General features: G+C 45.8%; 1 protein-coding gene across 1 annotated transcript in view; it reads right to left on the minus strand.

Moving 5' to 3' along the window:
* The window catches only part of LMF2 (lipase maturation factor 2), a 144,759-nt gene that overhangs the window by 44,951 nt on the left and 72,630 nt on the right, over positions 1 to 27,178 (minus strand). Inside the window, exons 9-11 of the mRNA XM_078677880.1 lie at positions 17,230 to 17,326; positions 8,168 to 8,350; positions 7,892 to 8,060 (exon numbers count right to left, since the gene is read on the minus strand). Coding sequence (XP_078534006.1) covers positions 7,892 to 8,060; positions 8,168 to 8,350; positions 17,230 to 17,326 — 449 coding nt within the window. The remainder of the gene's footprint in view (positions 1 to 7,891; positions 8,061 to 8,167; positions 8,351 to 17,229; positions 17,327 to 27,178) is intronic.

Raw genomic sequence — 27,178 nt, forward strand, 5'->3', positions numbered from 1 at the left:
TTCTGTATCTTCTTAGAGTACCCTAGTAACACCAGTAACAGACCTGGGCTAAGGTCTACTTGAGTTATCGACTGAATTTCAGTGAAGACTTGCGTCCAGTATTGAGCAATCTGCAGGCAGAGCCATGCTAGATGTAGGAAGTCTGCCTCCAGCACACCACAATGATCGCAACTTGGCGTGTCCCGTAGTCCATATGTGTGAAGGCGTTTTGGTGTATAATAAATACGGTTTAAAATTTTTAATTGGATGAGTCTGTCTCGCCCATTTAGTGAGACACGCTTAGTAGCCTCACAACAGTATCTCCACATGTCATCATCTATTTCCAACTCCAAGTCCAATTGCCAGTCTAGTCTGGCTTTGTTATGGCAGTCCCTACATAGTTCCTGTGTCTGGGAATATATTCTTGCTATTATTTGTTTAGGGGACGTTGCTTGGATCACTGCCGTAAAAAGAACGCACCTCAGGGGGTTCCAGCATTTCATCACCCAGCATTCGCCTTAGCGCACAACGGGCTCTAAAGTAATGTAAAGTATTTAAAAGCATGGGCCTCGGTTCGGTCTCTAGAAAGTTCCCTCTATTCCCCGGCCAGCGTTGAAAAAGTCTCCTATTGTGTTTAACCCCAAAGTTTGTAGAGCCACTACCATCTCTGGTGAAGTTAGCGGCAGCAACCAGTCACACCAGGCTATGGGCGTATGCGGCGAGTATAATATGGTTGCCACCTGTCTGTTTATAAGGTTGTGCCATGCATGAACTGTAGCGTTTATGGAGTCCAAAATAGTGGTAGTTGTGCTAGGCGGGTGGTGCAAGACAGTCGCTGAGTGTGCCGGGGCGTGCGCTATGCGCTCTATGTGCAGATGAGGTGGGGATGGCTGCTGGTGCAGCCAGAAGTAGGCATGTGAGGCTTGGGCCACCCAATACAGGTCAAGATCCGGTGCTCCCAATCCACCCATCGAATAGGGTAGGACCAATAGTTTCCAAGAGGAGCAGGGTTGTTTATTGACCCATCAACAATGAGCGAATATGGTTGAGGAATTGAGATGGTAGGACCATAGGTATGTTAGTAAATAGGAAGAGAAAGCGGGGGATAACTACCATTTTCATCAACGATATTCTACCTAATAGTGAAAGGGGGGGGATTAATCCATCGCGCTCTCATCTTCTAACCTCACTACTGCACGGCCATAGTTCTCTCGGAACACGAGTTCTGGATCTGCGTGTATCTGTATCCCCAAATACCGCACCGGGTCCTCAGTCCACTGCAGCGGGAAATCCAGTTCCTCTGGGGTAGTTACTTGAGTAAGGGGGAATATTAGCGATTTTGACCGGTTTATTTTAAGGCGCGATAATTCTCCAAATCATACTATTTCACGCAGCACCGGCAACACATTGGTGGCCGATCTCTAATATAAAAGGAGTGTAGTCAGCGTAGGTAGAGACAATAAGATTCTAGTTCGGGAATCGTATACCCCTATGGCTATGGTACTCATGCAGAGCACATGGCAATGGCTCCACCACTAAGGCATATAATAATGGAGACAGCCCTGCCTGGTACCTCTGGAAATTGCCACCGGGGTCGTGAACACGTCACCCACTTTCACTCTGGCGTTTGTAGAGCGTGCCAATTAAGCTTAAATAAACACTTCTCAACCCCATACACTCCAAGGTCAGCATCATGAAATATCGCCGCTGCTTTTTTTAAATCTGGGGCAGTGTGTTTAGCACCAAATACCGTACAGAGATTGTATGTAAGTGTGCATTCTGGGATAAAGCCAGACTGTTCCATTCCCACCAAGGTTGGCATGAATAGGGCGAGCCTATTTGCCAGTACTTTCGCAAATATTTTAGTATCAACGTTCAACAAAGAGAGTGGGCAATAGGACGGGCAACTATTTGGAGGTTTGCCTGGTTTCAATGTGACTACAAGGAGCGCTTCTCTCATAGTGGGGGGCATTGTTTCTTGAATAGTTATTGCCTGTAACTCACTGACTCAGATGTGATGGCCACAAGGAAAGCAACTTTTCATGTGAGAAATTGTTGCTCACATTTCTGTAGAGGTTCGAATGGAGGACCCATTAATCTAATGAGGACGATGTTTAGATTTCACACTGGAGAGGGTGGTACCCTGGGAGGAATTATTCTTTTGAGGTCTGCAATAAATGCTTTAATGGCAGGTACCATGAACAATGACAAATGTTGTCTATTTTGCAGGTAAACTGCTAAGGCAGCAAGATGTAATCTAATTAATGTGTATGCTAGATTACATCTTTGAAGATGCAACATATGTAACATATGATGTGTTGATTGGACACATCTAGAGGATTGATTGCGTTATTGGTACAGTATAACACAAATCTTTTCCACTTGGCTACAAAGCAGGCTCTAGTGGTGGGGCGCCTAGCATCTCGGATAACGGTCATACAATCAGGTGGAAGATTGAGGGAACCAAATTCTAGGACTTCAGGAGCCAGATCGCTAGATTGGGCTGTGCTGGATCTGGATGTCTGATCTCTCCATGGTTTTGCGTTAAGAGTTGTGGGGAGAGATGTAGTTTTTGGTGCGGGACTACTGATAGTTCCAGTAATGTTGTGTAACATGGTTGCCTGGCCCACGTTGGAGCAACTAGGATCAGTGTTAGTGACTGTTGATGCAGCTTGTGCACCACTAATGGAATGAGTGGGAGAGGCGGAAAAGCGTACGCAAATCTGCCTGACCAGTTCATCCATATCGCATTGCCTGGATGCCCCCACATTTGGAAAAACGGTTGAAGAACTTGTGGATTAAGTTCCCACTTGTGAATCTGTTGGCTTTGACGACTTAACAGATCTGCTATCTGATTCTGTATTTCTGGAAGATGTTGGGCTAAAAGGAATAGGTTTTGAGGAATAGCACACCTGCATATGCTCTGTGCTAGTTGAGAGAGCTGCAGAGTGCGTCCCCCCTTGTTTTTGTAAGTAATACATTGCTGTTATATGGTCCGTCCGGACTAAGAAAGCTTTGCCTCATATGTATTTCTGGAATGATTTTAATGCCAGAAAGATTGCCAGTAACTCCAAATGATTGGTGTGGAGTAGCTTTTGCGGAGGTGTCCATATGCCTTGTGTGGTGTGATGTGATGTAGTAGATGAGCTCCCCAGCCGGTGAGCGATGAGTCTGTTAACACGATCTGTGGAACCGGCTCTAGGAACGGTCGCCCTTTGGAAAGGTTTTGGGTGTTCCACCATTGCAGAGAGCGGGGTGTGTGGCCGTCCACTAACACCAGATCTGTTAGCGGACCTGGAACTTGGTTTCACTGACGTGCTAAGCATTCCTGCAAGGGGCGCAGCTGGAGTCTTGCATGCCGTACTATGAATATGCAAGAGGCCATCATCCCTATTAGTTGCATAAGCACTATAGCTGGAAGCGAGACTTGCGGCTGGACTTTTGTTATAAGGGCTTGCATGCTTGCTATTCTGGCTGGATTGGGATATGCAAGGCCTTTGGAGGAGTTTACTGTGGCACCCAGATATTGTTGGAGGTGGGACTGTTGGATGTGGGACGGTTGGAGGTGAGACTGAAGTTTATCGTAAACCCTAAGTCGTGGAGTAGCTGAATTGTGCTGCGTTCGTGATTTACAACTGGGTATGTGACTTGGCTTTTATGAGCCAGTCGTCCAAGTATGGGAAGACGTGAATTTGTTGTCTTAAGTGGGCTACTATCACTGCCAGAACATTTTGTTAAGACTCTGGGTGCTGTGGTAACTCCAAATGGAAGAACCCTGAACTGATAATAAGGACCGTCCACTACAAACCGAAGACATTTCCTGTGAGCAGGATGAATGGGAAGGTGGAAGTAGGCGTCCTTGAGATCTAAGGTGGCAAGGAAATCGCCTTGCTTGAGTAGAGGAAGGACTTGTGGAAGTGAAAATGGTCTGACTGTATGTAGAGGTTTAATGGTCTGAGGTCCAAAATGGGCCTCTGGGTTCTGTCCTTTTTTGGGATGAGAAAATATAGGGAGTAAACCCCTGTGTTTTGATGATGCTGGGGAACTGGTTCTATTGTATGTTTTTGTGGGAGGGAAAGCACCTCTATTTTTAGAAGTGTTAAATGCTCTGCTGACATTGGACGCTGTTTGGGTGGCCCTCTTCCTCTTGGTGTTCCTAGGGCTCTGGAGTTTAGCAGCTCTTCGGCGTCGAACTCCTCTTCGTCCTCGACCTAGACGATTGTCGACTTCGACGGGATGGTGAACCTTTCATCCGTTCGTCGAACTCTTTTTTTCCTTTGCAGGATACTGCCCATTTCGGCCTCGAGCCTTCTCTTTTGTCTCTACATCTCGGCCGCCTGTATGGCGTTGAGGCTTTCGGATGATCTCTTCAATGTCGCCGTCGACATCGAAGTTGCCTTCGGGTCCTTTTCCTTCGGTGTCGAGCGCACATTTTCGGGGACGTGCTTAGACGACCTAGGCTTGTCTGATTTTTGCCAACTGGGAGTCCTTTTCGAAGGATCCGCTGGTCTGTTTGTCCCTGGGTCCAGCTGCGCCCGTCGAATGTTTCGGCGCCAGTGCTTCTTTCGAGGACTTGGACTGTTTTTCAAGAGGCTGTTGGGGTCTTAGGGGGTCGACGTCTCTTACCTCCTTGGTGGTTTTCTTATCAGTCTCTACGACCGTGTTATCATCAGGTCCCTCTGCGATGTTGTCCTCTTCCCCACTGGAGAGGCCCAAGTCCCGGAGCGACGGAGGTTGACCTTGGCCTTGCATGTTGTAGTTGGCTCTCCTCTGTCTTCCTCTTATCCTGAGTGTCTTCGGGGTAAAAGCCGAGCAGGCGTTGCAATCCTTGCTTTCGTGGTCGACCGGCAGGCAGAGGTTGCAAACCGGATGCTGGTCCTTCAGCGCGTATTTGTGGTGGCAATTACGGCAGAATTTAAATGGTGTTTTGTCCATTCCCGCGTTCAGGGTGTCCCCTGTATGCGCATTCCCTGTTGGACGTCGAAGTTTTCGATCTTCTCCTCCTTCTTAGTCGTACCGGTTCCATGGTCTTGATTGCGAGATGTATTCTCCAATTTTCTCAGTGGGTTTCTTTCTTTTTCTTCTTCTTTTCTCCAAAAACTCTGGAACCTCTCGGTGACGATCCAGACCCAACGGCAGAAAAAAGAATCTGAAGATGGCGCCCAAAGGTGGGAGCTTCCGCATGAAGCGTACAGACGTCACAGGAAGGACACCAAATGGTGGGACGTTGACGCCCACCTGGGCTATGGACCCCCCCCCCAAAATACTACGAACCACTAGACCTCGTAATAATGCACAGCATAGTGAATCCAGAAAGATTCACGCTGCAAAATGATAGTTTTGCCTCTACCCTTGTTATTGCCCTTGTAGCCTCCTCTGTAATAACCTCTGGTAGAGGGGGTCTGGGTGGAACTTTTATAGGAGGTGGGGGAATGGTCAGTGGTAAAACCTCTAGAGGCGCCCTTATAAGAGGAGCGACAAAAAACTTCTGGGAGTTTCCGATTGCAAAGCTCCCATTGATTTGGCAGTATCAGTATCTTTTTTCATCTTTTCTAAAGATGAATCTACACTAGGCCCAAATAAATGTTCGTGGTCAAATAGTTGGTTCAATATAGGAGTTTGAATTTCGGGTTTAAACCCAGAAATGCATAGCCATGCAGGTCTGCGAAAAACTGGTATTGATAGCTCGGAGGCTGTGTCTGCAGCATCCAGAGCACATCGAATAGACGTATTAGTTATAAGTTTCCCTTCCTGGATGAGATCATTGGCCCTTGTTTTAGATTGATCTGGAAGGTGTTGTAGTAGGGTCTCTAGTTCGTCATAGTGTGCCCTATCATACCTTGCCAGCAAAGCCTGTGTGTTGGCAATTCTCCATATGTTGGCTGCCTGGGCCGCTGTTCCTTTACCAGATGTGTCCAACAGTTATGATTTCTTATCAGGAGGTGGAGCATCACCTGAAGTCTGAGAGTTAGCCCTTTTCCTGGCATTGGAGACTATCAAGGAATCTAAGGGAAGCTGCCCTTTAATATAGACAGGGTCAGCTGGGGCAGACTTGTATTTCTTTTCCACTCTTGGGGTAATGACTCGAGCCTTACAGGATCTTGAATTTCATTAGCGTGTTTGATTACCCCTTTTAACATTGGTAGAATGGAAGTGGACCTTTGAGATGGTGCAAAAGTGTCCATGAGGAAATCTTCTATAGGGTCTGTGTGCAAATTCACACCGTGGTATTCTGCAGCTCTGTGTATGAGCGGAGTGAATCCTATAGTGTCCTCTGGAGGGGATGTCTAGATGGGTAGATATCATCTTGTGGTGTATCAGGAACATCTGGTGTACTATAATTGTCCCATGGGTCATTTGGGATATTAGAACGAATAGGTTCCCCTAAAGGTTCATCATCCCTTCCGTCCCCAAAGTCGTCCTCATCATCCGGAGGTGGAGGAGATTGTGAGGGTACTGGAGATGGGATAGGAGAGATGAGGTGTGGGGGAGGAGGTGGAGAAGGAACTCTTAAATGAGAAGTAGCAATGTCTCTTTTCTTTAAAGGGAATGGAGCTGGTACAGGTTTGTCCATTTTCCTTTTGTTGGAAGGACTAACTATAAGGTGACCTGTCTCTGGAACTATTTGAAGAGTTTTTTGGGTTGGATCAGGTCGAAAAAGCTCCTCCTGTGGAGGGTCTTGCTTCGGCGCCGATTTTTTTGGGTCTGACTGTGTGGCATACGTTTTGGAGTGGAGTTATGCTCCTTAGGTTTGGAATCAGGAGTTTGTGGGTTCCGAAGGTTTAGTTAGGGTCTTTGGAACTGGTTGTTTGTTTGGTTCCGATGATTTTTTCGGATCCGAAGGTTCAGGGCAAGTGGATTTGGGTGCCGAATGCACCGATTTGGAACCAGGCTTCAGTGCGGACGAAGATAGTGGTTTCTCTTTCGGTGCCGGGGAGAGGGTTTCCGCACCAACGGTAGGCTGGCTCGATCCAGAGTCGCTTGAAGGCTTGTGTGTAGACTACTTCGCCGGGCCCAAAGGAGGGGCCCAGCAAAGGCCAGAGGATGAAGGTGTTACCAAAGCCTTTTTATGAATGGATGTGGGAGAGGGGGCGGTGGTCTACGTCAGTACTTACGACCCGCTGTCCTGGAGTGATGTCTTCAACAGAGTTGTCAGCTCCAGAGGGGCTAAAATGCCTTTTGGAAGATATCGTCCGGTATCAATGTCAATGATCGAGCCAGACGATCTCGTATTGATTTCTTGGTGTGGAAAGAGGCACAAGCTGGACAGTCTTTGGCATTGTGCTCTGGCGAAAGGCAGAGGTTACACAACTCGTGAAGATCAGCGTGTGGAAACTTGGATCCACATTGAGGACACTTTTTGAAGGGAGTCCTTTCCATGAGCCAAAGGCCTGACGGCGCAGATAGGCACGAAGGCCTAAGTCGACGACCGGAATCGAAGAAATTCAAGTTTGTAGAGACGTGTGTAGAATGGGAAACGCGATCGAAAACCATGCCGAAGAATGTGTGAAGGATTGCACGTCGAAAGGTAGATCGGTAACGACACCAAACTGAACCGCCACAAACACATCTGAGCCAGATGGTGGAAAAAACCAATCTGAAGATGGAGTTGATGCCCATGCGCACTATTGTCTACAGGAGGAGTCACCTATCTCGTGACTTCCAAAGACTTCTACCAAGACAAAAACAAAGGGCAAACATCCAGGTCCAACACCAGATGGCGAATTATGCAGTGTGTGATCTGAGCTCATATGCCTCGAACACGTTTTTCTATTATCACCACAAGGGTAACCCATTTGTTTTACCCTGCTGTCATTCCATCACAGGGTTCACAATTAAAATACCATGCCATGTGCTATCCCCGTACTCTGTATGCCTATAACCGCCTCATCAATGTGCCTCCCATACTTACCATCTTTCTTCCCCTGTAGCAGTCGATAGACGAAGCTGGTAAACCAGGGACTTTGGGACTGGTGTCCCAGAGCAGCAAACCACATCTGCCAGTCAAGTCGAGGCTGGTGAGGAGCCACGAATGGTGGTGGAGCACTGATGTTTCCCGGTTTGTACATAAACTCAATCTCCTACACAGGAAAAGGCAATCCAGCAATTAGCGAAAGTGTGTATAAATATTTATATATATATATAAATAAATATATAAAACACCTGCACAGACCAAGAACAATATTACCTTCCAGGATTCATTGTCATAGCTTCCTTCAACTATGACCTCAGGACGGCCCCCTACTCCAGTCATTCTTCTGAAAAGCCCATAGGAGTTTGTCAACTGGTATCGGTCTACCAAATTGTACATCTGGTGGATACCAGGCCAAAGCTTCCCATTAGACTCAAACTCCATATAGGTAAAAGGAACCTGTAACACAACAACCATAAACAATCAGTCAGCAAATTGGATCCTTGGAATGGCTAATGCGTGCTTTGCACAGAGGAGCACAGCATGTGTACCCCAGGCTGAGTTGAACAAGCATGAACACAAAAGCATAATCCTCATGCCAGGTCAGAGCACGATCCTGAAGGCATATATGCTGAAAGACCTAGTCAGGTTGGTCACACATACTATTTACAGAAGCATAATGTTGGGATTATTAAGTGTGTAAGCACATGCATAGTATGCTGGGGCAAAACCACGTAACACCCCCTCAGTCATTGTCAGCACATGACCCATAGACAAGGGCAAAATATGGTCTGTCCCAGGCCAGGGTTAGAAAATGCACCACACGTTTGCAGATCATTCAGTAAAAAGATGTGATGGTCAACTTACACCCTCAAAAGTAACAGATGCTAATTTCCTATACAAAACACCCATGAATACATGCCAAAAGAACAACAGTGCCCTAAAGGTACACATTTTAGTTGAAGGAAGCAACACATACTCATCTCTTTCCTGCCCCAACATAAATACACATACGCCATAATTAAAGAAACCTCCCTGCATGACCAACTGAAAGAAGAATGGTTGCTCTACATGCAAAGCACGGTCCTATGGGTTCGTACACACACACACACACATTCTTCCAAGCACGAGGCATTCTATTCATGTCCTAAAAAAAGATGAAGCACTTTTTGGAGTTGATGGATGCATGGAGAAAAAGGGTTGGCAGTGTGCGTGGAATGGAAGTGGAGTGCAAAGTTAGGTTAGGGAGTTTTAAGAGGATAAACATTATGAGCGTCTTATATTTACATACAGGACTCAAAAAAAGTTTCCCAGTAATTTACAAGTGGGGGAGAGACTTAGATTTTGACCATGGTCTTTTGATTTAGTTGGGGGAGGAGAGGGTTCTTGAAAAAGGAAAGATGCATAAAGGTTGGCATTTGAGTTTCCTTCTGAATGAGAGGATGCTTGCCACCAATATTAACTGGATTGCAAGGGAAGTCTAGATGGCAGGGACGGAGTCTGAAAACTACGGTCTATGATCTAAGGAGGTTTTGAATTTTCGATGTTTTAAGTGAGGCCTTGCTTTGTGAGACGCTGAAGAGAGATATTGTTTCATTAAGCTGGTTAGGTCAATGTGAAAAGCTCTGAGCAGAAGGCACATTTTTAAATTGATTTTTCCGCCAATTAAGTTATGTCAGGATAGAGTCAATGTGGTTACATTTTCTTTTCTTCAAGGTCACCTGAACTGCCAAGTGTAGGACTGCTTTAAGGGGCTACAGGGCTTTGCAAGAAGGCCAGATAGGAGAGCACTGTCTGCATCTACTCTGGAGAGTAGGAGCTTTGTGAGCGGCTGTCTTGAGCGGCTCATTAGAGTAGATTTTTAGTATTTGTAATTGATGTAGATGAAAATTAGCCATCTGGGCAAGCTTGTTAACGTGGGTTTCCAGTGAGATGTCAATGATGCATCTCAGCGATTCCATGGCTGTTGATGGGGCGGGTGGATAAAGGTTTACATTCAGTGCTATCATTAAGACCAGGTCACTCCTTTCATTCAAGTTGAGTGCAAGTAATATAAATTTGGTTTTCTATGGGTTCAGTTTAAAAGAGTTCTTCGGTGTCTAAGAGAAATATTTTTCATGCCTCTAGAGAATAAGAATATGGTTCACAGAGGAGAGTTAAGTAAAGCTGCATATCATCCACAGATCTAATAAGTTGTATGCCCAAGATTTCTAGAATTTGACTTGAGGGTTTGACATACAGATTAAATAAGATGAGGGGCAAGATTGATCCTGGATGCACTCCTCGCAAGCTCTTTTCATTTCTGGAACTATGGGATCATAGCTTAACCAGTTGAGAAACTGGTTTAGAAAATTGAAACCATCAAAATATGGTCTCTTTTAGGCCCTTCCTGCTTTCGAATGTTTTTAGAAGGATTTCAAGATCAACAGTATTGCATATGCTACTGTAAGGGTGAGTAAAATTAGAATGCTAGTGTCTCTTTTGTCCAGCATTTGGAGAGTAACACAAAGGACCTGGATAATTCAGTGCTTTGCCCTGTTCTGAACCCTGGCTGGGAGGGGGGAAAGCAGCAGGTTGTATTTGACAAAGTTAAATGCATTGCAACCACTTCTTCCGATGGCTTTGCCAAGGCAAAGGGGATTGTGATGGGCCTGTAGTTCTCATAAGCTTTAGGGTAAGGGCTGACCTTTTTAAATGTTATACTCCAATGGGCTGTCTGTGCTTACGGTAGCTCGAATATTCAACTAGATGAAGGAATGCGAGACCGTGGTTCTGATCATCTTATCTGCCCAGATGTTTTGGGTTTTGACATTTTATTGTGGGCCAGCCTCATACCCTGTGACTCATCCACAGTAAACTTGTGGTAAAATGAGCTACACTGTCAAAGGTAACAGATGCTAATTTCCTACACAAAACACCCATGAATACATGCCAAAAGAACAACAGTGCCCTAAAGGTATACATATCAGTTGAAGGAAGCAACACATACTCATCTCTTTCCTGCCACAACATAAATACACATACGCCATAATTAAAGAAACCTCCCTGCATGACCTGAAAGAACGGTTGCGCCACATGCAAAGCACGGTCCTATGGGTCAGTACACACACATTCTTCCAAGCACGATGCAGTCTATTCATGTCCTAAAAAAAGATGAAGCACTTTTTTGGAGTTGATGGATGCATGGCGAACAAAGGTTGGCAGTGTGCGTGGAATTGACGTGGAGCGTAAAGTTAGGAGAGGGAGTACCGCCAGTGTCTAACTTTAAAAATAAGGCCGCTGTAGCGCAGCAAAGGTAAGGGGCACTTATGTGGTTACATGTGTGCACATGTAAGAGGGCTGATCGTAGGAGACTCCTGTCGATCGCAGCTGAGAAACTGCACAGAAATAGACTGGTGCAGAAGGGACTATGCAGATTTGGATAGGGACCTAGAATATGCCTTATACTGTGGGTATACACATGTAAGGGGACATGAGTGTGCTTTACAGCCTATTATACTCCTATGGAAAAGGTTGCCTTAAGGCACAGCTCAAATTCTCTGCGGTAGAAACTCCAGACTCGCACCAATGTACACTGTAACTGGTGTAAAAAGAAAAATTCTGTTAAGCACAAAAGCACATCTATGCAGCGTATGGGTCATCCATGAATGATCCTTAGCTGAGTCAGAGAAAAATGACAGAGTCCAGGCCTTCTGTCAGCTTGCTGGGCTGGGTTAATTACTTTTCCCTCCACCAGCAGGAACAAAGGTCCACCAAACAACAGGAGCAATTACCCTTGGTTTGGTCAGCTCCTTAGAAGGAAGGGGTAGGATGAACTGTTCTACATTATTCAGCCAGCTGTCATCCTGTGCCAGGAGGGTGGCCAGCCCCAGGCTACTCAAAGGAGGAAGTCCAGACCTCTGGAGCCCATCCAGAAAGGGGGGGCTCCTATGAAGGTTTGTTGGAGTAAGGCCGTGGCAGGGATTTCAGTGAAGGGTAGAGCCAAGTACCCCCTCCCACCCACGCCATTGTGGTATGTGAACCCTGGGTGACACCATCTTGAGCTATACCAGAAGACTCTGCAGGGAGGTTGGAGCAGGGGTGGAGAAATGATGTGGCACATCAGGATAGGGCAGAGGCAAAGGCACTGCTGGACACGCCCGCCCCCACTCAAAATATCCTGCACAGGGGAGAGAACCTTTGGTTGTACTTTTCTGCTGGACACTGGAGGCGGCCGCCATGGACAATCTGTGTGTGTGTGTGTGTGTGTGTGTGTGTGTGGGGGGGGGGGGGGGGGGGGGGTGGGCAGCTTTCTTCCATCAGGCCCCCATGACTCTGCCCCAGGACCAGTGGGGTACCGCTCAGGATCAGGCAGGCTGGTCTCCTTACACCCCCTGAGGATTAGTTGGGGGAAAGACTGGGCTCTGCAAATGGAGAGAGAGGCCCAGATAGACCCAAGCAAATGGCTGGTGCAGGAAGCCAGAGAAATCTGCTCCCTGCAATGTTCCTCCTCTAATTAATTTCCTCTATGTGCTACAGTGTAGGGTCTCTGTGTGCTGCAACCAAGGCTAGGTGGACCAGGAACCAGACCGCGAGTGTGCGCTGCAATTGACATGAATACTCCAGCTCTGCCAAGTAGCACGCATTAGGCGTGGTCCGCAACACTGCACTAAAGTGCATTAATCGCACATCTATTTGCGCCTTGACGATGCCTGTGTAACAGAAGTCAGTGACCGCAAGTGTTGGAGCTGAATTTACGCAAGAGAAACATTTGTTGGACGGAATGCTGGACAATGCAAACATTCACCCCCAGTCACAAGGATCTGGGTTAAATCCATATTCTTTAGCTCACCACACAACCCCAGTTTGGACCCAGCCGTATGCAAATCAGTCTTGACCCTGTTCCTTGTGGGAACAGTCCAATCCAAACTGCCAGCCAGGTTCTCCCTGGACAACAAACAAGCATCCTGGTACCGCAAGTGTTGGAACTGAATTTATGCAAAAGTAACAATTGAAAGACGAACAAGCATCCTGGGACTGGTGTCAGGGCATCACCCTTCATCAGCCAGGCTAGCTTGAATCCAGTAGTGCATGGAGCACGGCACCCACGTCTGGGAATACCCTTTCCACTTGGGGCGACATATGCAAAAGAAACAGTTGAAGGACGGAATGCTGGACAATGCAAACACTCACCGCAGTCACCAAGATCTGGGTTAAATCCATCATTCTTTTACTCACCACACCACCCCAGTTTGGACCCAGCCATATTTACAGCAGTGTGGCAAGTGTTGGGCATATGGTCCCATAGGCTGACACTGGCTAATTGAACGAAGCGCTTACTGCTTGCGTCATTATTTCAAGTAAGCATTTTAAGTGCTGTTGGATTACGCAGCTTTGATGAAGGGGAGGCCGAGGGTCAGAAGTGATGTGCTACATATGTCTGCCTTGGAAAGGGTTCCTGGTAAACACTGCACGCACTTACAGGTAAAAGCATGTGATTTGCGCACAAGCCCCTGGTAGCCCTGTCTGGCGTCAGTCACTGACCGGTGTGAGCTAGTGCATGTGCCCCACGGATCCCAGGTCCAACGTGAGGAGAGGTTGGGGTTCACACCCACAGGCAGTGCACCGGTGGCAGCTCAGGTGTTAACAGGTAACCTCTGAAAGCAGGCTTCCACCAGTGCCAGGCCAATGTAAGGGCTCCTGCGTGCACAGCAATGATGAGGGGAATGCAGGTTTTTAAAGAAAGGTTCTACTTTAAATACAACAATATGTGCATGCAAGGAATGCTGAGAGGATATGCAGATTTGTAAGGCATTGTACTTTAAATACAACAATATGTGCATGCACAAGAGATACCAGGTAGCTGAAAGTCGTGGTTCGTCTATGCACAGTATCATGCCACTGCAGACCGTGGAAGGGGATACACCACAGAACTGAATCATTGCACATGCGCAGCTGGTTTGTTGTTGTGGGTCTTCTTTATGCTGAATGCCCAGAGCTGCCCTGCTCAGCAATGCTGCATGTGACTCCTCACTATGGCGGCAGCAGTTAGCAGTACCAAAAGCCGCTAGTACCGTCAGTCATTGAGACCCCCTGCGGCTGGCAAGGATGGGGCCTGAGTATTGCAACTGTCTGCCATCACATCGCAGGAGCTCTTTTTTTTCTCATTAAAATGAGGGTTCATCTTGTGGCTCTGATGCTCCCACCCGCGCCTGAAGCCTCCGAGTGAGTGTTTGTTTTTAATGCACTTACAAAGTCTCTGCTTGAAGTGCCTTACTGGACACAGGCCTTCAAGTCGATCATGTATGATATTTCCTTTAAGTTAGTTGTCAAATAGCCTGCTTTTTCACTTTCAGCTACGAGTTTCTTGTACATTTGTGTGTCAATGCAGAAACTCTGTAGCCATCTACTCTATTCTGCATCATCGAATTGTTCATTGGTTGCATACTTTGAATTATTCACCATCAGGTTTTCGAGCCTCAGTACTTTAATAAAATAGCAGTATTCTATTAAGTACATATAGTAAATCAGCTATTTTCCAAATTTTGTAGTCTTTATTTTTTTTTTAAGTCAATGGGGAGGCTTGTCTCAAAGCCAAGTAGAAGTGGCCATCTTAAGGTTCCTCTTGTATATTCTACAAAAGGGCGGCTAGCTTGAGCACAGCTGTAATCTCAAATCCCTTATAGATTATTCACAAAATATTTTATTTAGAATCACTGATATTATAGCATGAATGTACCCTGGTGCCGATCACATGTCCCACAATTATGCTATTCCTATGTAGAATCTGACGTCTCAGTGAGGGTGTACTGCCTGATATTTAGGTTTCCCTTGTTTTCATTGCTGGATTTTTGACAGCGAAAAAAGTGCCACTCATTGAACGTCACTCATAAGTACACTCAGATAATGAGTATGTCACAAATAAGCAATCTGAAACCTTGGCAGCTATGATACTATCTCAAAGGCCCACCCCTACCGAGCAGTCATGCACTATTAATAAAAGATCTGCTGAATCTCACACATTAAGTGTGCTTTCAGAAATTGAAAGCACACACGTCGTGCTTTAGATTTGCTGCATTCCTTTATCCAATAGTGTGCAGCTTATTGTGGGCCTTTGTAAAAGTATTCATGTTAATTGCATCCTATGACGGTGCGGAGTGTAACACTTACACTTTCACAAAGGCCCACAATCAGCACCCCACTATTAAGAAAAGAAATAGAGCAAGTGCCAGAACCACTTGCTGGTGAATGCAAGCAGACCGTTTTTCGTGCCTCTTGCATTTTTAAAGTGGCGGCGTGAAAGGACTAGTGGGATGTGGTGTATGCGCGCTAAATATGGGACACTGCGTGCTCGGGATGACTAGCTTGCGCACACCTTATAGGGAACAGTGGCTCCCTGTAAAGTTTGGTATCTTAGAGGCCAGAAGAAAGTGCTCCAGGTGGCTAGGGATGGTCACCAAGAGCAAAACTACACTAAAAGCGCCAAATCAGCCTAACTAGGCTAGAGATGTGCCTTCCTGAAGTAGGCAACCGTTGATTTTTTTGTCCAGAACTGGCGAGGAGGCATGCAGGGCTTCGCTGCAGACCTCAGTTGTGCCTCCGTGGTGGGCCAGGGCCCGGAGGCTGCCCCCAGCACACGAAATGCGGGAAGCGGAGCCTCACTTCTCCCACAGGAGGAGAAAGGGGTCCAGGACCTGATCCCTGGGCAGGGCAAAAACTGATTCGGGGGAGTGGCGTTGCCCAAAAACAAAGAAACCAGCTTTGCAGCTTTCCCCAGCACAGTGGAAGAACCACCTTTCTAAATTCCATCTGCTCATGAAGAGTGCTCCATATTGCCATGCGAAGCTTGTCAATTGCACCACAGCTTCCCAAAGAAACCCATTGTTTGCAGCCCATGGTTGCCAGGAGAGCGGGTCACCACCAGAATATTGCCCAAATGCAAGGGGGGAGAGGGGGGAGGGAGCTGCAGGACCAACGCAGAGTCCGACCAAAAGAAATTCACCAGTCACCCATCCCAAGTTTAGGGTGACAGGAAAAAGATAACCCCTCAAGGGTTTTACCTGGCTGTGGAGCTTTCCCATACGGGAACTTTTGTTCAACAACTGGGAATGAAGGGTTATGACTACAACTAGTAGTGACCTGAAAATTGTTAACGTGAGGTTTTTATGTTTTGAGACACCTTCTTGGGACGAAAGGTGGCAATTACACATGTGTATTTACCAAAGTCATTACCCTTGAGGATTATGTGTAAAGCGCAGTGTTGTGGTCTTTGATAAAAGTGTTCATGCTGCAAACACCCTCTAGGGGCGAGCACTATAATTGTATTAATGTTGTGATTAAAAAAAGCCTCTGAAGGCAACACAATTATAAAGTGCGTATTTCATGCTAAAAGTAATTGATCACACAAATCACCTACACATGTGTTTACGTATCCTCTTGTGAATACTTGAATGAAGTAATGATGCTGACAACTCATAAGCAAAGTAAGCATACTTTATTGCCAGAACTAGGTGTTCGCTCATTCAAAGTGATATTCCATTATTGCATTTCTAATACAAGTGAATGTTCGAGTGATTTGTTGTTCTAGACCTGCCTTTGGGAGGGGTAAGAATGATTAAGCAATGTCACCCAAAAGCATTTCCATCAGTTTGTGTACATTTGCAAATTGCTGCATAGTATTGAGCAGTGGGTGTGTAATAGGTGTACTTTTCCTTTTTCAATAGAAAAAGCACAGACTGGACAATCACTTATTGGGTGTTATTGTTTGGATCTGTGAATGGAGATTAATAGCCCACACAAACTTCCTTGAGTAAGTCTTGGACTGCTCTGCACCGCTACCCTATGAGAGTCAAGCAATACAAAGGGGTGCTTGGTTCCCACTGGTGGATAATGTGTACCCATTACTTGTGCAGGCCACACAACTAATGAACCATCTTCCTACAAGTAATAACGGACTAAAGCTTGGCTTGAAGGCGAAATGGATAAAAGCTATTTTTTACTAGTGAAGCGGGTAAGAGGTCACTGAAATGGTGTTTGGCGCAGTGTTTGATTAAAGGATCGACTTCTTCCAGAAACAGGCAAGAAGAACTCCAATTTGGGAAATTATGCTGCATTAAGTCATCCAGATTTAGCTCCCTCTTATGCTACACCCCTTTTCATTTCAGGCCTCTGCCTGGGGGTCGAAAATGCATATTTGCCACAGATTTTAAGCCACTCTAATAAATATGGATTTTAATGCACTTAGAAAGTGCTGGGCTTTACAGTTTAAGTTGGATGCATTGCAGTGATCTGGTGACTGCATTTACGTGCCGTGATAAGAGGTGGGCTGCTAACGTTGGGAGTTCAAAGTAAGTACTTACCAAGCTAATGCCGAACATGCTGACAGCAGCTGCAGAAAAGACAGCCATCTGTAAAGTTGTCCACAGTTTCCAGAAAAAGCCCCTGACAAAGGCACACCTAGAATGCATAAGGTGAGCAGTGAGATTAAATAACTGCACACTCACCACATTAATTTCATTGACATTAAACGCATTGCTAAAAAAAAAACGTAAATCTGAATTTAAGGAATAGAAAGACGCTGCCACACTAAAGTCCATCAGTTCTTGAGACTAATGGTAAATCAGCTCATGTAATCCGGTTTACTCTGCAAACAGGGTTCATATTCAGTCTTTGATAAAGGACATTTTTCTAGATGTAAACAAGAAATCACACCCAACGCATCATCAATACAAATTAGCACAATCTAGGTTCAACAATTAGGGGATATATATGTATCTGTGCCTGGTTGATGTCGAGACAAGAGAACAGGAGGGGATATATATTAGTATTGTAATTATACACCGCTTCTACCTGATGAGGTATCAAAACGCTTTTTCGGCAGTAGCACGCTACTCCGGAATCCATAAAGTATTAGTGGTGAATCAGGCTAGTAAAAATATGAAAGTAATTTGAGTGGTGGACATGAAAGACAGTTATTTGGATTGAGAAGGATAGTGGAGGGATAGAGAAGGGAAAAGGGTTTGCATTTATATAGTACTTGCTACCCCTGAAGGGGTGTTGAAGCGCTTTTTAGGTGTGTAGCACCCTTTTGCGTAACCCATAAAGAATGAGTGGTGAACTAGTATAGTGAAAATATGGAAGTAAATTTGAGTGGTGGATATGTTAGTCATTTGGATTGAGAATGATAGAGAAGGGGTACAAGAGGTAAAAAGGTTTGCATTTATATAGCGCTTGCTACCCCTGATGAGGTGCTGAAGTGCTTTTTCAATGAGTAGCATGCTACTCCGGAACCCATAAAGGATTAATAGTGCATTAGTATAGCGAATAAGCAGACAATAGTCGTGCCGGAGGAGAGGCAGGAGAAAAATGGAATGCGAGGAGAGAAAGGGATGGCGAATCAAAAGGGATGGCAGATACAGAAGAGATAAGAGGCTGAGAAACAGAAAAGACATAATAGGGCTGACATGAGAGGGGTTAAGAGACTGGACGAGCTGAAAAAACAAGAGCAGAGAAAGGAGGGAAAGAAAAATATGAGTGGCAGACACAGGATGGGGAATAAACGATAGGAGTGAAGAAACAGAAGGGGTGACAGGAAACAAATGGAAAACCAGAATTTAAGAGGCATAACAAGACAGAAGAACAGCAGTGAAAAGACTTCAAGGCTTAAATATGTAAAAATACCAAGTCTTCCAGGCCACAAAACATGTTTTGTAATATCATTCACAATTTGAAATCGACCATGATTGTGCACTTTTGTAGCCCATATTAAAGAGAACTAATAGAAGGAAAATGACGAGCAAAGATGTGCTTTAGGACAAATGGAAACCATCACAGTGGAGATTTGGAAAGTATTCTCACCAGAAAAGAAAACAAATCATTGATAAACTGAACCCTCCAACTGCTGGTCTGAATGAATTAAATGAGTGGAGTTCTTAATCCGCATCTGAAGGACAATCTTTTTGGAAGCAGCACAGTAGCTTCGTTGCATCATCGCTCCACCACAGTGGACACAGTAGCTTTGTTGCATCATCGCTCCACCACAGTGGAGTCCTCCTGAATGAGTAGTGAGCAGTCCACTCAATGTTTAAGAGTGGGATTATTTATCAATGTACAAAGACTGAGATGGGGTACCACTCCTGAATGTTGTGTATATGAGGCCTACTCAATCTTCTCCTTAAACCCTCTTATACATGGCTGGTAATCCTCACGCGGTCGGTAACTGGAGTTAAAGGCTGCCTTGGGATTACCAGTAAAGTGCAGGCACTACACTTCAATGTGCTCCTCACTCCGCTAGCAGACGTTTCAGCTTTACAAAGCAGCTGAAATCAATGGGTGGGAAGCAGAGAGGAAATATGGAATAACTTGCAGAAATGTTATGGTAATACCAATTTCCTCACTCATTCTGCATTTGTCAGAGCCCAACTTGTGATAGGCCGAAAAGTGTGAACCCTGCAATTATCTAGGTCTGTGGAAGACATAATATTGCATCGGAACAAAAATGCAATTGTAGCAAGGGATAGAGAGAGATATATATATATATATATATAGCGATACATACATATACATATACATACATATACATACATATACATACATATACATACATATACATACACATACATACACATACATACATACACATACATTACCTACTGGCGGTCGCCATTAAGTAGTTATAGTTAAAACCTAGTTTCCATAGGAAAAGCGTTTTTTGATTTCCCAATAACTTTGGCATTGTTTGACGAATCTTCGCGAAATTTTCAAAACTAATGGGGCGCTCCAGTCAGTTCCTATCTTGAAAGTTTCAGGGTGATTAGTCAAGCGGGGACCGAGAAAAAAGGGGGGTTTCAAAACACGTATTCTCCATGTTACTTACCATAGGAACTTTAGACAAAGTTACAGCCCGAACTGCTGAACTGAATTGCAAGTCGGCATAAACTTAGGTCTTGGTCCAGAAAGCGACCTTTTTTTATATAAATGGTGTAAATCGCGTACACCGACACAACGGAGCCCTGCACGAACACCAGCCCACTCCCCGACATGATCTCCACCCCTACCTCCAACACTCACCCCACGTTGGACAAGATTATGGCCACCCTCATCCAGATCAAAGAAGACATACACAACATCAAAGTATCACTCCCCACACACTCCATACACCCCTTACACACCTCCACCAACAACCGCCCTCGTCGCCCCTACCACGCCTCACGAACGTCCACCTCCCCTCCCAACATGTCGACCACCCTTCCGGTGGACTCTCTCACCCAACACTACCCACACCGGACCTCAATCCCTGCTCGCAATCGCAACAACCGCCCTTGTCGCGCAAGCAACCCTCTGTCGGACCTCAACACACTCACCCTCCTCCGCTCCTACGACCCAGCCCCCCAAAATAACATCCATCACACACCTCACCATTCCCACGATACACTCAAATCCCCTTGGAACCCCCACACTAAAATCCCCTTAGACCCCCCACACTAAACAGCAGAACCTCCATCCCTAATAATCTTAGAAAAGTCCCTCTCACTCTAGAACCCTCTACCACCCTCTACACACCCCGTCTCAAATGCACTCTTCTCAACTGCAGATCGGCCGCGAAACACTCCGCTGCCATCGCTGATCTCCGCTTATCACTGGACCTTGACCTAATCATTCTGACTGAAACCTGGCTTACTGAATCGTCGTCACCGATAATGGATATTCTGGTTCCTCCCAACTACCACATCATTAGACTTGACAGGTCCGGCAAAATAGGTGGTGGAATCGCATGCATCTACAGGAACAACCTCTCTGTTCTGAAAGTCAACTCCACCTCCCTACCATCCCCAACTTCCTTTGAATACGTCTGCCTCGACATTATTAGTGAGGGCAAACCGATATGCTCTCTTCACAGCATTTACCACCCACCCAGGAACAACCTTACCTTTTCCCAACAAATCATGGATATGATCTCAACCAATTCCGGGCGGCAGCTCACCCAAATATACCTTGGCGACTTCAACATCCACTGGAACGATCACAATGACGCAGTGGTAAATAGTCTCAAAAATGTCCTCGATGCCCTTGACCTCACCCAGATATGCAACAGCCTGACCCAAGAGAAAGGCTCGATCCTCGACCTTGTCATCTCCAAAGAAGACTATCCAACTCGAGTCTATCCAACCCTGTGACTGGTCAGATCACAACATTGTCACTTTCTTCATCAATGAAAAAGTTAAATTTAACCCGGTTCAATCCTCCAAGCCCAAAGTCTGGAAAAGAGACATGAAAAAGCTCGACCCAAGCTCTCTGCCTGCTAACAGCTGCAATCTCCTACTTCCACCTACCGGCGCTACGGACGTCCAATCCTTAACTGACCACTATCTCAACGCTATGACCGCAATAATTAACGAGGCTGCACCTATGCAGCTAAAAAGAGTCTCTACTAAAACCTCCAATCCATGGTACGATGGGAGTCTCAATGATGATAGACGAGACATGCGAATGGCAGAGCGCACCTGGAGATCAGCTCCCTCTGCACTACACCTAAAAACTCTGAAGAAAAAGAGAAACGCCTATTTCAGGAAAATAAAACGCTCAAAATCAGATTTCTTCAGCCTCCAGCTCGACCAAGCAAAAAACCGTCCGAGAAAACTGTTTGAACTAATCAGAACGCAATCCAAGGAACAACCCCAACCACTCAGCACTGTGCGCAAAGCACCTTCCTGTGAAGACTTCTCCGCCTTCTTTGTCCAAAAAATTGACAACATAAAGAGAGATCTCCTCATTGACGCAAGCCTCTACTCCAAACCCCACTGCGTAGCAACCACTGAACCAAAAAATAATGCTTCATGGTCATCCTTTGGCACCTACTCTGAAGAAGAAATTGGCAAACTGCTCAGCACCTTGAAACCATCCAATCACCTCACGGACCCTCTTCCTGCTAACGCCGTTAAAGACTTTACCCCTTGGCTTCTCCCACTCTGGACTAAAATTATCAACAGCTCACTTCAACAAGGAACCATACCTGACTCCCTCAAAGTTGGGCAAGTCACTCCTTTACTAAAGAAACCTACAGCCGACCGACCCCACTGATCTAAACAACTACCGTCCCATTACCAATATTCCCACTCTCGCCAAACTGCTGGAAAAATGCACACAACTACAATTGACCAAACACATTGAGCAGTTTGACCTCCTCAACCCGCATCAATCAGGCTTCCGAGCAGGGCACAGTACAGAAACTGCTATGACTCACATAATTGACGACGCACTTCAAATGCTAGACCAAAACGACACTTGCCTCCTCATCCTTCTTGATCTCTCTTTCAGCATTCGACACCGTTAAGCACGAGAATTTACTCGATCTACTAAACACAAGAATGGGTATATCTGGAACTGTTCTCAAGTGGTTCACTTCCTTTCTACACAACAGATCGCAGAAATTCAAGAGCAACAACATGATGTCCTCGCCAATACCTGTATCGCTAGGCGTCCCACAAGGATCCTCCCTATCCCCGACTCTGTTCAACTTAGTCATGGAACCTCTCACCACCCTGTTACAAGCATCCAATGCACACTTTCACATGTACGCCGATGACACCCAACTTTATCTCAAACTACAATCCCCCAAAGACATTTTGCTCCTGAACTCAACGATCAGAAGCACTCAATCCTGGCTGGCCGATAATCATCTCAAACTCAATGCTCTGAAAACAGAATTCCTTCTGATCTCACCTCCATCGAAGATCTCTACCACTCAAATTTGGCTTAAACACCTAACCGCACTTAATGTCCAACCCACCATTGTGGACTTTAGGGATAACACTCTACACCAATCTCAACATGCAGCAACATATCAGCAAGGCAACTAAGGGAACGAACTTCCAAATAAATACCCTGAGGAAACTTAAACCCTTCCTACAAGCCAAAGACTTCCAAACTGCAGTACAAGCACTAGTCATCCCTCGAATAGAATATTGCAGCATCGCCCTCTGCGGACTCCCTCTAACTACTGCCGCACCACTAAGAGCTTCTCTAAACGCTGCAGCAAGACTCATCACTGGGTCAAAAAAGCACTCTCATATCTCCCCTGACTTGAAATCCCTGAACTGGCTACCCTTTGAAGCCAGAATACATCTGAAAATAGCCTGCTTGACACACAAGGCAGTACACCTGAACACACCCGGCTACCTCACTCAGAAGCTGACAATCTCTGGTGGCACTAGAAACACTAGAGGCACAAACAATCTTCTGCGAAAGCCTCGAAGATTCAGGAAGGAAAAAACCTACAAACGCTCCTTCTCAGGAATGGCACCTAGGATCTGGAACTCACTCCCTCCCGAAACCAGGCTCATTCCCTCCACTACACTCTTTAAGAAAGAAGTAAAAGCTATCCTCATGGCTAAATACACCTGAACGATTTTCGGACGCTTTAAAGACTCTGGACCGATCTGTACTACTTGTTCGACCGCTTTGCTTATTTGTATGAAATGTATTTTTGATATGTAGTGTTATATATGTATATGATTGGCTTTGCCCCCTCCTATTTGTATTGCTAGCGTTACTGACTTACCTGTTTGACTATACTCCCTCATCTACCCCTTCTGTGTAAAGCGCTCTGATATCTGCAAAGATCTTGTCCGCGCTATATAAAACTTTCATAATAAAAAATAAATAAAATAAATCTGTTCAGTAGTTCCTGAGAATTAAAAAAAATTCAAACAACGATATTTGAGCACAGAGTTGCCGCCACTCCTCCTGAGCACGAGCTGACTTCTGATTGGCTGCCAACACTCCAAACCAGGAAGTGTTGGCAGCCATCTTGTGACTCATTAACCGAGTCACAAGAAAATAGAAGAAAAAAAAGGTGAAAAACAAGAAGGAGGCAGGGTAGAAATACCCTGCCCCCTCCCCCCACCCCCCCAGCCCTGATCACGGGGGTCCCACAAGGACCCCCAGGCGCATGAAAGCATACATTTTTTTTTTTAAATGGCTGAATTTGTGCTGGGTGCACGAATCCGGTGCTTAATTTTGTATAAGTCCCCTGGGGCAATGTCCAAGTAATTCAAAACAGCCCCCCCCCCCCCTTCACAGGCTGCATGTTCTGGTGCAGAGAAAAGCGGAGATGCGACATGGCACACATCCTTGTGTGCCCTGCCTACAGCCCACTGCCAATGGTATGGGTAAGCCACCCCTCTAGCAGGGTGCACTATACCTATGGTGAGGGTGCCGGTGCATGAGCCATGTACCCCTACAGTGTCTAAACCCACACATTTTGCCCAGGTTGAAATTCAACCAGTGCAGCTGTTTGGTCATACCAGTGGTTCTGCAGCTCCTGGCTGCCCTCAAGATTTTTGGATTCCTTTTCCATGTACTCAGCCATTCTGGACCTTAGGCCAAGCACATGGGCCACAATATCTTGTTTAGGTTCTTGGAGAGGCTTTTCCCAACAATCTTTTACAAGACAGAGTGGTCCCCTCACAGGATGAACAGAAGTTCAAAGGGGGAAAACCCTACTCCCTTCAGTGGCACCTCTCCAAGTGAAAAGCAAGGATGGTAAGAGGACATCCCATCTCCTTTTGAGTTTCAGGGAGCCCCATAATCATGCCTTTCAATGTCTTGTTGAATCTCTCAACAAGGCCATTAGTTTATGGGTGATAGGGTGTAGTAAACTTGTACTGCATTCCACACCCTTTCCACGTGTATTTTAGGTAAGCAGATATGAAGTTGGAACCTCTGTCTGAAACCACCTCCTTAGGAAATCCTACTCTGGTGAAGACACCAATTAGGGCCTTGGCTACTGACTGCAGGAGCTTCAGTAAACCTAAGGGGAGTTGCCTCAGGATACCTAGTGGAATGATCCACTAACACTAGAATGTACTGGTTTCCTGATGCCGTGGGAGGGTCAAGCCGACCATCTATGTCCACACCTACCCTTTCAATGGGAACCTCAACCACTGGTAGTGGAATTAAGGGGGCCTTTGGGTGGTAACCTGTCTTGCCACTGGCATGACAGGTTACACAGGAGCTGACAACCCCCTTCAGAGTTGTATGGGGCCAGTAAAAGTGGCTAACTAGCTTTCCCCAGGCTTTGGTTTGGCCCAGATGCTCAGCTAGAGGAATGTCATGAGCTAACAGTAGGATGAACTCCCTGTACTTCTGAGGCACTCCCACTCTCTCAGTTGCTCCAGGTTTGGGGGCTCTGGCCTCAGTGTACAGTAGTCCCTCTTCCCAATAAACTCTGTGGGTACCACAGACTTCCCCCTTTTCTTGAGCAGCAGCTTGCAGCACCAGGATTTTAAGGTTTGGACAGTCCTTCTGTCCAAGGCGCAGCTCTTCCCTAGAGGTTCCCCCTGGGCTGAAGAGTTCAACCTGGTAAGGGTCAAGCTCCATGGGCCCAGTTCCCTCTGGGGTGTCCAAGTCCTCTCCCGGAGGAGAGGGGTCCTGATCCTTTTGCTGTACAGAAGCTTGTTCCCCAGTATCCTTACCTTTCCTCTTGGAAGGTTGGAGCATAATTTCAGGCTCCAAAGCTTCTTTTACACCCTGTTTTCTGCTCTGTGCTCTTGTTTTTACACGCATCTCAGGATTTCCAGCATTTCTGCATGGGTTTTCAGTTCAACCCAGACATGCAGCTGGTAGCTTTGGAAAGACCACTACCTGTTTCAGGCCAGTAACCCCCCTACCCCCTGGATTTGGGAGCCCCCCTGAATCTAAGACTATATTACTCAGTTGTGAGTCAAAACCCCCCAATCAGAGTTCTCTTCATGAGGTCATAAGACCCAGCATCTGCCACAGAAAGGGTCAGGAGTCTGTCTCTGCAGTTACCAGAGAACAGTTCCCAAAAGAGTGTCCCCTCCAGTGTGACTTCTTCACTTTTATCATTTCACAAGCCCTCTCAAAGGCTGTGAACCATTTCGTGATATCATCACTTCATATTTAGGGACAATCCCTTTGGGGATTTTAGGATCATAAGATTGCTCTTTATCCTTAATAAAGTAAATTGCTGCAAACATTGATGGGTGCTAGCCCCATCTCTGTTCTCTCTTTCTAGAGCCAGCAACCTGATCTCAAGATCCTGTCTTTTGTTCGACCTTGCTAAAGGCTGTCCTCCTTATTGAGGCGGTCCTCAATGTATTCAGTAGTGCCTGGCCCACCTGTGTGGAATCTAGGTACTGAGAGGTTGATTCTTGGAATCAGGGCCACTGGGGCCCTTTTCTCCCCAAGTGGGGGAGGTTAATCCATCTGGTCATCCCCCTCCTCCGCTTCCTCATCGGACTGGTCTTCACCAGTTTCAGATGGGTGATCCTTAGCATACCCAGCCAACAGCTGCTGGAGCTTTTGTTTGGTGGGATGGGTATCCATGGTTATATTTTTTTATTTTGCAAATGGACCTTATCTCCTTGACAGACAAGTGAAGGTAGGAGGTGAGGTCAAGCTCCTCACCTAGGTCCTCTATGACATTGTGGTTATTTTCAATAACAGCTGGGTTGTTCTGAGACATTGCTAAAAAAAATACTTCTATCCCCTCTAACCCTAGCTAGAGTGACTTTTTCTAAAATTCTAAAGAGACTTAACCGCAGCCCTAACAAGACTTTGTAATTTTGCAAAAATGCCAATTTGGAAAATCAGAATTCTAAAGCCAATTTAGAGTTCTGTCATGTGGTAACCAAGGAGTCCAACAAATGAAAAGTTGTATATCCCACCGCTGATACACCAATGTAGGAAGCTGGCTCAGTATATACTATACCAAAGTGAGCTGAGGTCGTCACAGGCACCACGGCCCTCCTCCCCCCCCCCGCACTAGAGGGGGGGGGGCGGGGGGAGAATTAGCCCCGCGTGGGAGGGGTTAAACTTCTGACTGCATGGAATGGTTTGCTCCTGCATTCAAGGTTAATTCCATTAACTAACGCTGGACTAACCACAAACCTTGGTTTCTTTAGCAGTGTGCTGCCCGGCATAAAGTAATTTAAAACAATGTCTGGGGTAGAAAGCACTATATGAATACAATTAAAATAAATTAACTGCACTTACGAACATCTGCAGAGCACATTAATGGAAATTAACACCCTGCAGTGAGGGCAATACTCCTTATTTATTTATTCAAAGTTTTATATAGCGCGAACAAGATCCTTACAGATATCAGAGCGCTTCACAAAGACAGGGTAGGGGCAGTAGGAATGAACAGAGATAATGGGAGCAGTATAATAGTCACTAACATGGTAGGATAATAATAACATACATAAAACAAATCAATATACAATCAGGTAAACAAGTAATATATGACGGCAAGTCATTGATCCCACTACAGAGGTGTTCAGGTAC

This window comes from Lissotriton helveticus, chromosome 1_1, assembly GCF_964261635.1.
Source record: "Lissotriton helveticus chromosome 1_1, aLisHel1.1, whole genome shotgun sequence".
NCBI classification, from domain to species: Eukaryota; Metazoa; Chordata; class Amphibia; order Caudata; family Salamandridae; genus Lissotriton; species Lissotriton helveticus.